Here is a 15,059-nt window from a genome sequence, read left to right as displayed (position 1 = left end):
AGCAGAGCTAATGGAAAGTACAGACTGTTTAGAAAAATGCAGTTTTATATTAACAGAAAGGAACTAACGGAGTATTTCACAGAACATAACCAAGACAGAAATCAGTAACAAATGACTGCTTCAGTGGTTGCTGGAAAGCAAAGTCCCTCAATCACCTCAATAACATGTCAATAACAGAGTAAATACAGTGGGCATAAGGAGAGCAAATGCCCCACGAGATCTCTGAGTTTGCCCCAAATCTGCTCTGCATACACTGCCATTGAGAGGCTCGTTCACCCTATGGGTCATAACAGGTTTTGGGCTCTGTTCTAAACAAAAAGACTTCACACATTGGGATCCAAGATCATTCCTGTCCCCAGTCAATGTACACATGCCCTCCATTCTCAAAACCCTTTCAGAAAGGGCATGAACTTGCTTCACTTCATGGCAATGGTCTAAATTTCTGCCCCCACTTTACAGTAACATTTTCTATACCAATCTGAGTAATCCTGTGGCTCTGCAGCCCAAAGAGCTTTACTGAAGGCCAGGTTTAGGCAATTTCTCCACTGCAAACCTGAACTTTGTCCCCAGTATATTCTCTAGAAGTGTAACCCAGATTTTGGAGATGCCATGAAAACCAGGAGTGGAAAATTACCATCAGCAAAAGATCTGCAGGAAATTCCTAATTAAACCAAACAGCCGTGCCTACCCAACAGAGATTTAACCAACAGCCCACACATCAAGTTTGAGCATTTGAGTGTTTGGATGCCCCATTCCTGGAAGGTCAGGGACAGCAGTACACGTACTTCAGAGCAGCAGGTTTAGTCTGCTGTCTCTTGAAGGCTATGTCCCTCTGGCTGTTTGCACTTGGAGTGGATCTGAAGCTGGACTGTGCAGCCACCTGGGCTTTGATTGTGAAAGTAGCCACAGATGCTCTTCTTCTGCTCACAAACCACCCTGCAGGCACATCCCTGGTTACAGTACTGTGAGTCACTTACACAGCATTTCAGCGCATCTTCTAGAGTGGGAACCACTTCAAAACATGCCAAGGACACTATCAAAGGACACCACCCGTGTCCCTGCCATCAGGATGCCCTGGCTGCCATTTGCACTTGGGTCTGGGCTTACGTTTCCTACGAGGCTTGAGGTCTCGGTTCACTGGAGGGGGCTCCACGTCCGAGGGCAGCTCAGGTAATGGGCTGGTGAGTTTTTCAGTGCTGACGACAGGGAAGGTAAAGGTGGCCGAGCCAGGGCTCATGGGGATGTAGCCATCGGGGGAACAGTCGGAGCCGGGCGCGGAGGGAGAGGTGCTGGGGCGCATGGGCACGTAACTGTCCTCCGCGCCGTCCGAGGCCGTTGAGTAGAGCGGGGAGAACCGGCAGGGCTTCGGTAGCAAAGGAGGAAAAGAAAGAGAAATGGGTCAATAAATGCACAGCCAGCCCCCTGCAAGCTGGGAGGTGCTTTGAGCTGGGAACAGATCTGAGCCAAGCGCGGTCCAGGAGAGCTCTGATGAGACCTTTCAGAGAGGTGCAAGATGGAAACACAGGAGACAAATGCGTGAGTTCAGATGCACAGCCCAGCTTTGGAGAGGTCCACTTCTGAGCTTTGCAAGCCACTGCTGGAAACTAGAGCCAAACTTATCCTTGTCTTTAGTAGGTTAAATCCTCCGACTTCAGTGAGGTTGCACTTGCCCCTCCCAGCAGTAATTCTGACCTATAAAATGAGAGAGGCTCCTTCATACAAAAAAAAAAAAAAATCTGAAAGGAGAACATCTGATGAACTAGATTTTTGCAGATGTGGAAGCTGAAAGAGCAGACAGACTTACAAGTTGCTTCTGATCGCTGAGAATAAGCACTAGAAAATAATTTCATGCAGGCTGGTGCTGGCTGAGTGGCCAGACAGAGAGATTACAAACCTTGCAAGCTTTCAAATGGGGGAAAAATATAAGTTGCCCAACACCAGAGCTTACATTCACACAGCAAAGGATCTCCCACAGAAGACAGTATCCAGCACATTGGTTGTGTGATGTGAGATGGTGCTACACAGAACTGTGTCTGTCAAAGGCTGACACAGGAAGCTTTGGGCTGACAGAGCCCTCAATCACAGGTGCTTTGAGAGCAGGCACTTTCCCATGTCCTAAAGAAGAGATATCCCTCAGGATCATGAAGTGATACACTTCTTTAGACTCTTTCTTTCAAGGGATAAGCCATTTTCTCTGGTGCCCTTGGTCAACAGTTTAATTCTTGAGGCTACTGTAACCTTTTTCATAACAGACCCAGCTTCATCTGCCTTAAAAACAGGGTGCTTAGTTTTGTGGCCTACCTCTCCCTCCTCCCTCAAAAGCTTCCTGAGGCCACAAAGCAGCAGCAGAGAAGTTGCCCAAAGCCAAGTGCTTCTTCCATTTTTTCAATTCTTCTGCTGAACACAGGAGGGGGATGACTGAATATCAGGATGTGAAATGATTCACTCTCTGAAGTTTGCCATGTGCCAGTGTTTTAAATTTATGCAAGCAGAGTACTTACCAAATTCAAGCTAAGCCTCTTATCTCGACTTCTTAAGGAACTGCCTTCCATGTCTGCTGCAAGGAAAAGAGAAGTGATTAAAAATGTGATAAGGCAGTGCAACCTTACAGAGATAATTCTGGAGTAAAACTCCTAAATGAGGAAATCCAATGACACTTAAGACCAGATCCAACTCAGTAGCATTTCAAGAGTGATTACATCCATTTTAAGTATGATGAAACCAAGGAACATGTTCATGTATAATCCATCTGTAACTTATGCTTCCTGTAACACAAGCAGTTGGGGAGAATGGCTGGTGTTGGAGCAAGGAAGCAAAAGTTTAAACCCAGAGAGCTCTAGTCACTCTCTGTCAAAGTGGGGAAATTACATGAAAAGGGACTGTAGGGAGTATTATTTCATTGTTGCTTGGAGAGTTATTTAGGAGCCTGATATGTAAGGTGTCATGGAAGTAAGTGTTATTGTACAGAGAGTGGTGCATGGGGAAACTTAATAGTAGGAGAAAAATTCTTTGCTTTGCCATCCAGAAGTGCTGATATGGTGCAAGTGGCTCAAGCTGATGGGGAACAAACAGCCAGAGAAACAGTTACCAATCTCAGTGTCCTGTTTTGCAGGTGGGCCTTTGTCTTGGTGCAGGTCCATTTTATTTTTCAAGCAAAACTCAAAAGCGCTAAAATCTACCACTCAGTGCATAGAAGATCAGCAGTGGGAGATGCTTACAAACACCTCTTTTTTCTGGAAAGGGATTTTCTGTGCAGAAAGTGGCTTTTCTATGGGAATGCCTTAAAACCCTGAAACCATGTTAACCCACTCTCTGCTCTTATGATGGAGATGTCAGTACTGCACTGCAACTGGGGGCATTTGTGGTGATTCCAGCAAAAAAGACCAAACAAGAACAAAGCAATTCTATTAGTGCATATATATATATATTAAGATGGATACTGTTCTGGGACAGCTACATTTATTTATTATTTTGGCACAAGGCTCCATCAGATGCCAGGATACAGATGCCTTACATGTGTACAGCTCATCCCCCTTCATGGCACTTCCACCAGCACGTACTGCCTTTACACAGGGCTAATTACATCTGTGCATCTTTTGCAGGTTGCCAAGGGCAGAAAGTGAAGGAAATGACTCAAGTGGGCTCACTGTGGGAGCTGGTGAGGAAGAGCTGCTTTCTCCTTGTTTCTTTTTCTGATCTTTCTTGTTAAACACATTTTAATTCAGAGTTTAACCTTTCGAATAGTTTCAGCTTCACTTAGGGCAAGAAAAAGTGGCAGCACTTATTAATTCATTGCTGCCCCCATCAGGCAGAGATAATCCTGCAGCACTGCGGCACAACATGACATTTGGCCACTTAATCCTCTTAAAACATTTTGGTGTAAACTGGGTTGGAGGAACATGAATGGCTCAAGTGTGCCCATCATGTCAGAACATGTGCAGAAGCAAGAGCAGCACCTTTCAGGGAGCAACAAAATGTAGCTGATAATCAAGAATAGCAATTCCACTGATGGGTGTTTCTCCAGAAACCTTCCAAGAATTGTTTGTACACTGATAAACAGGCTGGACAGAGATCTCCTTGCTTTAGCTTCTGAGCTTTAAGAGCAAGATCTAACAGCCCCCAATATTGTCTGGTCATTTAACCTGCAGGAGCCTAAAGGATGCCTGTCCTCAAAAACCTACTTTTTTTCCTCATCAAAACTGAAGGTTTTCATGTCTCTGCAGTATACTTGATGATTTCCAGCTGGGTATCCCAGCTGCCTTTCTCTGTTCTGTGGCTCTACATAATAAAGTTTTCTCATTCTGCCTTTACTGGTTTCTGACAACATGGTGTTCCGGGTTTTTGACTTATTTTTGTTTGTGATTATAATGTTTCAGGAACAAGTGGAAAAGCCAGCTCAGCTCTGAGTAGAGTCTGCTTTACAGCCGAGCATCACCCTGCAGCAGCAGGTTTTCAGACTACTCTGCCTGAAGTGCAAGGACAGAGTGGGATTTGTTCAAGGACACACAGAGTCCCTGGTTCAATTGGGATTACATCCCATCCCCAGCATCTCCCTGACTTCCCAGTCTCTACTCTAAGCTGCAAAAAGACATGCTGTTCTCGTGGAATGGGCTGGATGTAGAGAAGCAGCACAGCTCCAAAAGAATTTCCCATGTGCACACTTTGACCTGCATAAACAGAGATTTTGCATTGCCTGATTCAGTGGTTGACTTTTCATTTTGGTGGTTTTTACTACTTTCCCTTTTGGAGAGGGAGGGGGCATGGAAAACTAGCAAGTCATGAGGCACCCTGAAGGGATGACAGCAAAATTGCTGCCCATTTGTACACACACTGAGGGGCTTCTACAGAGCAGGAGCTGAACATGAGGGACAGGCCTGAATCCTGCTTGCTAATTCATTTGAAAGAAGGATTTTGTGTTGCCTTGGGTTGTGTATGATTCCATAGAGAGGAGGACAGAAAGGCACAACTGGAAGTTGGCACCCGCTCCATGCTCTATCCCTCCCATTGGTCCTGCTTTGCCAGCTCTCGGCAGTGCACTCACCTTTCCAGTTCCTCATGTTGTCTAAGCTGGACAGGGAGATCCTCCTGGGCACCAGAGTGACCTGAGCCCTGCAGATCCCTGCATGCCCATTCTGGAGGGCCCCGCTGCCCACCTCCTCCCCTCTCCTGTCCGAGAAGTGGGTTGGTTTGGGGGGCCGTGGTGGAGGCGTGTTGGACAGGATGTCCAGCTGGGTTACACCGTAGGGCAGCGCGTTTTGGCTCTTGTCGATCTGAAAGGTTGGTGTCAGCGGCGTCCCCAGCAGGGGAGAAGAGGAGGAAAAGTCACTGGATGGCCCACTAATGTCTATGTTCCTGGACACGGTGCTGGGATTTGCCAGTGGGGCCCCGTCCTGGTGCACAGTGCCAGCACTGGTTGGCTGTACAAGGTATAAGGAGGGCTGGGATTGCAAGGAGTCAACAAAAACATCATCTGATGAAGTTTGCTCCAGAGATCTGTCTGAATTTGACCAGCTATCACACCTGCAAGAGACAGAGGTCAAGAACTGAGCTTTCCTTTTCTCCTGGTTGCAAGAACACAGCAAACAAAAAACCCAACCCCACAGTTCAGGACAAAATCTGTCCCTTCCCTGTGATTGTGGAGGGTCCCCCATGACAGGGGGATGGGACACTCTGTGGAGCACCTTGGGCAGCAGCAGGTGTCTGGAGGGAGGCTGTGTGTGAGGTCCCCAGCCACCCACCCTGGAAAGGGACAGGACCAACAGATGACGCTCGACGGCTAATCTGCGCTATGAAAAGCACCCTCCAAATTGGATTAGGCTGGTGGGCCCCTGCTGTGCCCGGGAGCCTGCCCTGAGTGGCAGGGCTCCAGGAGCAGTGTGCCCTGATTTCATCACTGGGTAGGCTGAGGGTGGCTCCAGCCTGACGCATCCAGAAGACCCCAGACTTACCTGTTGTGGCTGAGCTTGCCTGACTCGCAGTTGGAGAGGAAGAGGTAGTCGGGGAGGAAGACTGACCCTGACTCGCTGGGGGTCTCCTCCGTGGCAGACGGGTCGGCAGCAGCGGTGTCGACGGAGAAGGAGGGGTCGGCGATGCGGGAGGCGTGGGTGGAGGCAGCCGGTGATGGCTGTGGGGACGAGGTGGTGTGGGACAGGCTCTCCACGGAACCTGCAACAGGAACGGATGGCCCCGGCTGAGGGACGGCTCTGACTCGCCCTGGCCCACTGCCTCTTCTGGCTGCCACCGCCCTGCTTTTGCACCGGGGGTGTTTTAGCCCAGAGGGGCAGTGAGTCAAGGCAAAAACTGGTTCTGGGGACAGGGGAGCCCAATTTTGCAGCTCCCCCTGCCCAGGCTGTCAAATTGAAGGGCTGCAGGAGGTACAGACCCTCTTCCTCCGGGGTCCTGCACTCCTGCAGGGCTGTGGCATCTCTCCTGCAGCCAGCAATGAAGACAGCCTCTGCTAAAGAGAGAGCTGAGGCACAGCTGCCTGCTTTATCGAGTATTTTTTGAGTATCTAATGCAAATAATTAATTATTCATCTCCAACACTTCAAATTAATGGTGACAAGGAAAGAGATTGATTTCCTCCCATTTTCTAGATCTCAGTGGACAAAATGGAGCTTTGCAGCTCATGGAGTAGCCAGACAAGCTCTGAACTTGCCTGCAAACTCCTTATGCCTCTCTGGGCTGGACATCAAAGCCACGAAAGCTGTAGTGTAGCTGCTTCTGCCCAGCTGCAGGCTTCTTGGCTCTGCTGAGAAAAGTAACACTATTTTTCTGGAGGCCACAAGACACAAGGGAGCCTGTTCTCAGTGACACCTTCCCTAGGCATAACACTCCAGTCACCCTGGCACAGAGCAGGGTGACAGTAGGAGAGGAACAGCTCTGGGCTGCAGCCAGCGGGGCTGGCCCAGAGCTCAGACCATCAAGACCACCCTTCACTGGCAGCATGTGGCCAAGGCACTCAGGCCCATCTGGCCTGGGAACTGCTAGGCAGCACAGATAAGTCTGGTTCTGTTCCTCTCCCGACCTCCAGCCCTGCTGGATAGCTGGGGGGATGAAGGAGTGATGGCTGAACCATACAGAGTTAAGGCTAAACACAGCCTCTGGCCCAGCTTTTGGGGCATTTCAATGTAAAAAATCAAGTCCTCAGTGCGAGCTGGACCTCCCACCACGCAAGGAACGGAGTGGGAAGGGTCTTTGCAGAGCAGCTCCCTAAAAGCATCTGCTCCTGGCAGGAATCAAAAATGGCAGCACCAAGAGCACAAGTCCTCAGCTAGAGAATATGATTTTTCTAATGAAATTTCAGGTTGCTGCATGGCAGTTCCCTCACCAGGGCTGTGCAGGGACCAGGCAGTGCTCCCTGGGTGTCCCAACTGTCCCCAACACCTGCAGGGCTCGGCAGTGGGTGCCCATCTCTCTGGTTGAGGTGCAGACACTGCCTGAGTCAAAGCCTCAAAACCCTTCTTCAAAACGAAAAACCCCACAGCAAAAACAAACACAAGAAAACAGCCACTGCTGATAAAACCATGCCAAACATAAACATGTCTCCAAAGTGTTGCAGGATGGCAGATTTCTCTAACGCCAATATCCAGAATTTGCTGGAAAAGCTGGGAACCAGCTGCATGCAGCCTGCAGGTCACATCCTGCACTGTGTGAGGAGGTCCTGAGATGCTCCAGCAGGTCCAGCCTAGTCCTTAGCTCGACAGAGCCACAAGCCTTGGCACTGTACCAGGTTGTTGTAGTCGCTTCTCAGCCCTGGGAGGTACTGGGTATATGTACAAGCAGATCAGGAGGGATGGAGGGGGCTGCCAAGACTTGGGTGGTTAGACAGCAACATCACTAAACACAAACTGAACTCTCTCATGGTGCACTTCTTGGGGCTGTCATGTACAGGGGCAAGAGTTTGGCTCAATGATCCTTGTGAGTCCCTTCCAACTGAGGATATTGTATGATTCTAATGACCCAGAGTCTCGTGTCAACCACGGCAACATTCACAGTCAGAAGAAGAACAAAAGAGCTGATCTTCCTTCCCTGCACTATCCCACATCTCATCCCTTTGAACTGGGGAGAGAGCTGCCTCTTTCCTTCCCTTCTACCAGCATGCACTCACTGCTGCTTCCTTCCATTAGCTTTGGAGGTCTGGGGCAGTGGTGGGCCTCAGGTCAGCAAAGCATATAAGCACGTGCTTAAATTCAAGCTTAAGCAAAGGATTTGCTTTAATTTTGAGCAGGTGCTTATAGCAGCAGGGTTTCAGCAGTGAGCATCTGGAAGGAATGGCTTTTACAAGGTTTCACATTTGCAAAGCAGAGCTGAGGGCTGCAGGCTTCCCATCTGAAAAATAACTTTTGTTCATCGTGCTGGCTCAGACAGTAACTCTGCTCTCCAATCTTGGACTCGGAGAGCTGTCTTGCAAGTTGACAATGATCAAATATGCACTGGGCTGACTCTCTAGGGATCTCAGAAAAGCATGTTCACATCACCATCTGACTACATTAAAAAAAGCCCAAACCAACAACTAAAACTGCCACAGTGCATAAGAAAGAAATTAATGACATTCTGGTTATTAACACAGAGAACGAACAGGCCTGAACTCCATCTGGTACTCACAGGGTTTAGCCATGGATTATCCCATCAGGAAAGGCTGTGAGCTGCAGACCACATGGCAACGGTTGTGAGCAGCAGGGAGGGATGGGGACAGTACAGACCCGCCCTTTTCTAACCTTCAGGAGCTCAGGAACCTGCAGTCAGCTCCTAACAGGCTGTCCCTGCCCCTGCCAGCTCTGCTGGTAACCCAATCCTGTGCATTAGAGCTGTACCGCAACAGCAGCTGGGTAGAATAAATTATGCATGGCTACTTTTAACGGTGAGAAGGCAGAGAATAGGTTTGGTGCCTGCCCTACCCTTTGCCAGAGAGACAGCAGGAGGCTTCAGCTGCCAAAATAACTGCTTTTGTGGCTACTAACCCAAAAAATTACTGCCCTGCCATCATGGGGAAAGTCACCATAGAGGATGCTCTGCACCATAGGGAAAGTCACCATGCAGGTTTCCCCCCTACTACAGACCCCAGCCCACCCCTCAAGAATTGTAATGGTGCAACAGCAGTGCAGGGACATGGTGAAATGGGGGGTTCTAGCCCCCCCAAAGCTACACAGCCATACCAAAGAGGTAAACCCACTCCTCCTGGCTAGGGGCCAGAGCCTGATATCAAACAGCAGCCTTGAGTCTGTGCAGCTGAAAAGGGATTTTCTCCTGTGGAGAGGTGAGAGTAGAGGGAGTAGACCCTGGCTCCCCTTGCTCCTGGCATGCTGCTCTGGCTGGGAGAGAAGCTCCCCAGTGTGGCTGCAACAAGGCCCTGGGGAATCAAACCATCCCTTGCCCATGTGCAATGTCTGTGCACATTGGCAAATAAAATAAAGAATAAAAATAATTTAAAAAATAAAATAGAGACACATTTAAAGAGGCAAAGAAACCATCAGGGGAGCAGGCAGAATGGAAGAAGCTCCCAGCAGTGGGTGAGGATGAGTGTGAACAACACAGCAACAAGAGGTGAGGGAGAGGTAGAAGAGCAGAAATGCTGTAACTCAACTGCCAGCAGCCAAGAGGGACCCAAGGATAACCTATCCCTTAAAGTGATCCTGCCAACATCATGGTCCACGTGCTGTGCAGGGAGGGCACCAATAGGGGAGTCTCTCCAGGGACATCCTGCTCTACTGTGGCCCTGGGTGCTGTGGGAGAGAGTGGAGCAACAGGGAAGAGATGGAGATCAGCTGGGATCTTCAGGAAAGGGATGCATCCAGGATGAGCAAGGTGTTTATAGAGGATGTTGAACTACATCTGGAACCTGTGGTTCGCTTAAAGGTGAAACCCAAGATGAAAGGCCCCTCTTGGGCTGAGGAGCTGCCTGCCAAGGCACAGCCTGGCAGAGCATTATCTTTAACAGTAAGGCTTCCTAATGAAACAGGTTAAATAACCTTCCCAGCAGTTTCTCCAGTGAAAAGCTGCTATATTAGATTGTATCAATTAGTCATGGTTTCAGCTTGCACATTGGGTAAACTGTGCCTCTGATTTCCCACAGCCACCTCATTTCATCCCTTTCCCTGCCCCAACCACTTGGGCCAAGCATCCTCTTGATCCCTTGCATGGCCATGGGTCCATGGAGGTTGGAGAATGATTGCTCTACTGGGAGACTTCCCCAAAGGTGAAAGCAAGATTTTATATAAAAATGGAAGGAAAACAGGGAGCAAGGCCTCTTCCTCTCTCCCCCAGCTGACTCCTCCGAAGGTGCCACCTCCTCTGTCATTTCCAACACAGTCAGTGCCACAGTTCCTTGTGGCAGCTGAGTGTTGCAGTGTGCTGAGTGCTGTTGGCAAGTCCTTCCCGACAGCCGCCCTCCCAGGTGCTTCCTGACATCTGCCTGGATCTTGCATTTCATCTCTGTCTCTCAGCCGTGCCTCTCCTGTTGACAACAAAGTTCTCCTCACAGGAGCCATGGCTCTGGTAACTTTGCTCTGCATCTGGCTGCTAACACCCCATACTGGAGGCCTCTGTTGATGGGAAATCAGCTGTTCATCCAGCTTCCTTGCTACTGGAAGGGACTAACTGGGAATGACAGGACAGTGTTTAAAGCTGAGTCACTGTCTAAACCTGTGGCTGCATTTTGTGCATTAAACAAAGAAAGCAGCAGATTGGGTTTTAGCCTCAAAGTCACAGCAAATTTTTAGACATGCAGAGATTAAGAATGATTGATTTCACAACATATAATATTGTTTTTTAGCTTCATTTTAAAAGGCAGAACAACGTATTAAAATTTTCTGCAATGGTTGTGTCTTTCTGCTGATGATTCGTATCAGGGACTATTATTTTTTTAACATGGTAACATTCAAGTTAAAAAAACATATGACATTTAATAGGGCTTTTCTCTTCCAACGTTAATTTTTAAGGGTAATTTGTTTAAATCTACAGGCTCTTGGGGGATTTAGGAGCTTCCGAAAAGCTGAAGCAATTAGCAACTGTTTGAAATATGATGTGCAACTTGTGGAGCCATGTAGATTTAAATCAGAGGATCTGAATATGCCCAGCAGCCTGACCTGAATACACCCCAGACTTGAGCTCACCAGCATGAGCTGCAGGATAAATAGAAGCTCTTATGAGCTATTTGGCATTAGAGATACAGTAAGTGCATGTCTGGAGGCTTAGCTCACCCCATCCCCGATGAGGGCTGTAAGTTCAGGTGCCAGACGTTGCACTGAACCAAAGCAAACGCTCTGCACTGCTGAACTTTGGGTGGGGCAATGTCTGCCTTGGAAAGCTGGGATGTCAGCTTTCCCAACTGCTGCTGCAAGAGCTGCCATTTCTCATCCATCAGTGTCCACACTGGCAATCTTTGCTGGGAGAGAAACACGACTGTGTAATACTATGAGTATTGCCCATGTGCAATTCTTACAGGCAATGCTGCACTGCAACAGTAAAACAGAACAGGCAGTTCCCAGGATAAATGCCTCTATCCAGGGACATCCAATGTCTTAGCTCCTCTGCCACAGATCACATCCCTCTATGCACACCTTCATGCAGTGCCAGGAGAAGGCTGCTTACACATTCGAGAGACAAAAATTATTTTTCTCCCTTCTGTTTTATGTGGAAGGGCTTACCTTAATTTCAGAGTAATTGGTAAAACTATTTCTAAAATAATCCTGCACCAGAAGTAACAATGCAAGAGCAACATCTCAGTGTCAACAAAGGCAGAACACGAAGAAGGTGGTTGCTGCATATCCCTAATTACATCCAAGCTCCAAAGGGCTGTTGATGCCAGTCCCTCAAAGCTACCAGCTCTAGTTCAGAATTTGTATTCATGGGCAGCTTGTACTGACATGAAAATCTGTCAGCACACTTTTCTGGTGGTTTCTAAAGCGAATGGGAAAAGAACGGATATCACATTTGTCACAGGACAACTGCAGTGTTCTTCACACTCACATTTCCTTCAGAAGACACTACCCAAGAGAAGGTTAAGGAACACCAAGAACCGTGATAGATTAAAATAAAGCCTCTCCCATAGCCTTTTGTTTCCTTTCAAGTTATGAGGTAATGGTGTGGCCATGCAGCAGTTGCAGACACCAGTAACACTCTTGAGTGCAGCAGCACAGAGACCATGGCAAGACAACCTGCCTGGCCACACTACAATACCCCCAAACATATTACTGCCCTTGGGATCAAGTCCCTCCATTGCCACCCTTTTCTACTCTTGCACTGCCTCTTATCATACTGAAGGACTTCATTCTGACTCACTTCCTCTAAAACTCTCAAATTGCTGCTGTATCTGCCTCTTGGAAATGTCAAGGGAAAGACAAATTGCTGTTATCTGAGCCCAATTGTCTCATTTAAAAGGTAAGTTAATGATGATACAGGTCCTGACTTTAATTACTGGCTACATCCATCTTGGAGTGGTTAATTCTTGGAAGCTTTCCAAGAAATTCACCCTGCTGAGCACATACAGGTGTAGGGCCTAGCAAAACAGCTGCCTTTATGCTTCACTGGTAGGACCATCTCTTAAGTCTAGATACACACTTCTAATGCTCTCCTATCCTCTGCTTTTTCTTTATTTCGTCTCATCAACAGACTAAGACAGCTTACCATTTCTGTCATTGATTTATGTACATGCATATACACCCAAGTCTGTGCACATTCCACATCCAGCAATGCCTGAGAAAGTGGGAGTTTTGCAGGATACTTTCCTGGAACAGGTGTCTTACATTAATCCAAACTAAATAAATACAGGACACGTAATGAAATAAACGGCCCCAGAACATAACACTCAGTCGGCTTTTCACATAAACAGTACCTTTTCTTATTAAGGACCTGCTGTTTGTTCTAGCAGGAATGGCTTCATCAAAGTGAGACCAAGCAGCCAGTCAGTATTTCCACCTAGCAGCAGTGAGATCCCTGAGAACTTTCAGATGAGGGTTTAGCAGCATCTCAGTGCTGGGTGGAGCTGTAGGAATCACAGCCCTATTACACCTGCCCAGCCCAACCAGCCAGCAGGGTCCATGACTCCTGTCACCCCTGGGCATTCTCCCAGCCTCCAAGATGAGCATGATCCTACCTGTGCCATCTTCTAGATGTCCGAAGTTACAGATCTGGCTGATATTGTGCACCCAGATCTGCATCTCCTCCTCAGTCTTGGCTACCAGGTAGAAGGTGCGGTAGGTGGTCCTCACAATGAAGACAAAGTTGTTCTGAAATTCCTTCTTGATGAAGTTGGGCCCCGAGTGCTTCAGCACTTCGCACTCATTGAGGTCGATGATGCGGATGGGCTTCTTGGAGTGGTTGTTCCTGTAGTATTCCAGCACGTCGGGGTTCCCGCTCATGCGGCCTCTGCGCAGCACGAACCAGCGCCTCCGCCACGCCTGCGAGGGGCACAAACAGGGCTCCTTCAGTGCCAAACATGTAACACATCGACCAGCCTACACATGGACCCATTAAGGGGAAAGATCTCTAAGCTCCTGACCTCCCCCGACACAACCTGGGGCCATTTCCTCTCGCCCTGTTGCTTGTTAGCTGGGAGAAGACACCGACCCCCACCTGGCTACAACCTCCTTTCAGGGAATTGTAGAGAGAGAGAAGGTTCCCCCCTCAGCCTCCTCTTCTCCACGCTGACCAACTGCAGCTCCCTCTGCCACTCCTCATAGGACTTGTACTCCATGCCTGTTTTCTTTCAGGTTTTATAGTTGTTTTGATAAACTGGCCAAATCATGACTTTGATTTGATGTGCTTGCTATCAGCTTGCATTTGAGACCAGAAAAAAGGCAGAGGGTTGTCCCTTTGGAAGGCAAGAGGAGCAAGACTTCTCTGTTCCCCTCAGCCTGCCTGCATGCTGTAATCAAAATGATCCAACGCTTCACCACCTCATCCATATAAGAGATTTTTCCACAAAGACATTTTTCTTTGTGAAATGAAAACACCTAGGACTGCACATATCTGGAAACAAGTGCTTTTTGCCTACCAAAGCCAAGGGTTCCAGATGACCTGTGCAGTTTCCCTCCTGTGGTTTTCAGTGCTAATAAAAATCTGTTAATGAGCTGCCAGTTACTTCTGAAAGCCCAGAACAAACCTTAAGGAAACTGTAGCATTTAAAGAGAAAATTTCAACACCTTACAAAAGGATGATTATTTACACAGGCTCTATCAACCCAAACCAAACCTGACATTTTCAGACCCTTGTGACTGAAGATATGGATCCAGTACAGGCTTAAATGAAGTCCTGGCAGCATCAGATGTCATCAGATGCAGCATCACTTCATAAAGCTATATGCAAGTTCCCAGGAATAAACCTCCCTACCTGAATCTTATTCAATAATTATTTGCAAACAGCCTTTGTTGCAACGATGTAAATCTGGGTGGTAGCTTGTGTTTGAGTTAAAAATCTGTTCATTTTGCAAAGGGTGTATCTGTCAGTTTAAAGAGAGGCAACCATTCGGCCTTAGGGCAAAATAACTGAGCTCAGGATGTTTTCACTAAGATGTAAGAGTCCTTACTGGCACAGTTTAGGATAAACCAGGCACTACAGCTTTTGTTGATGCTGAATTCCCATGGGCATGGTGGTAGTTAAAATGATCAGCAAAGGTTAGCTACAATCATTTGTCAAGAAAAAGCATTTTTATTTCTTACTCTAAAGAAAGTTTCTTGCAGTGCAGCCAGCTTTTCACAGTCTGTCAATATTCACCCAGAAATTTATCTAGAAGTAAGTCAGCTCAGCCTGGCAGTACTTCAATCTATTTTGAAAGCAAATGATTCTTCAAAAAAAGTACACAGGGAGTAGAGAACAGAATATCACAGAGGAAGCTCTTGCAAGGCTGAACAAACCTGTGTACAGGAGGGCTTTACAGAGTGGGGCATCACATCAGGAATAAAGAGGAAGCAGAGGTGAGGAGCAAAGTGTATTGCACAAGGAAAGTTTTCTTGCCCCCACTGACCTGCTGAGGTTTGAAAGTGATTTTGTCTCTTTTGGAAGTAGCTAGAGATTACCGATGTATCTTAAACAAGTCTAATTGGAGTGCCAGGAACAAAA

General features: G+C 47.7%; 1 protein-coding gene across 3 annotated transcripts in view; it reads right to left on the bottom strand.

Moving 5' to 3' along the window:
- Positions 1 to 15,059, bottom strand: part of GAB3 (GRB2 associated binding protein 3) — a 66,775-nt gene that overhangs the window by 8,656 nt on the left and 43,060 nt on the right. Inside the window, exons 2-6 of one of the 3 annotated variants that reach the window (XM_027645447.1) lie at positions 13,096 to 13,399; positions 5,949 to 6,165; positions 5,042 to 5,520; positions 2,502 to 2,557; positions 1,108 to 1,363 (exon numbers count right to left, since the gene is read on the bottom strand). In XM_027645447.1, the coding sequence (XP_027501248.1) occupies positions 1,108 to 1,363; positions 2,502 to 2,557; positions 5,042 to 5,520; positions 5,949 to 6,165; positions 13,096 to 13,399 (1,312 nt within the window). The remainder of the gene's footprint in view (positions 1 to 1,107; positions 1,364 to 2,501; positions 2,558 to 5,041; positions 5,521 to 5,948; positions 6,166 to 13,095; positions 13,400 to 15,059) is intronic. The other 2 variants (XM_027645448.1, XM_027645449.1) reach the window with 2 other exon arrangements.

Source organism: Corapipo altera, unplaced genomic scaffold, assembly GCF_003945725.1.
Source record: "Corapipo altera isolate COAL_440 unplaced genomic scaffold, ASM394572v1 65, whole genome shotgun sequence".
Lineage (NCBI taxonomy): Eukaryota > Metazoa > Chordata > Aves > Passeriformes > Pipridae > Corapipo > Corapipo altera.
This window is presented reverse-complemented; position numbering and strand designations above follow the sequence as displayed.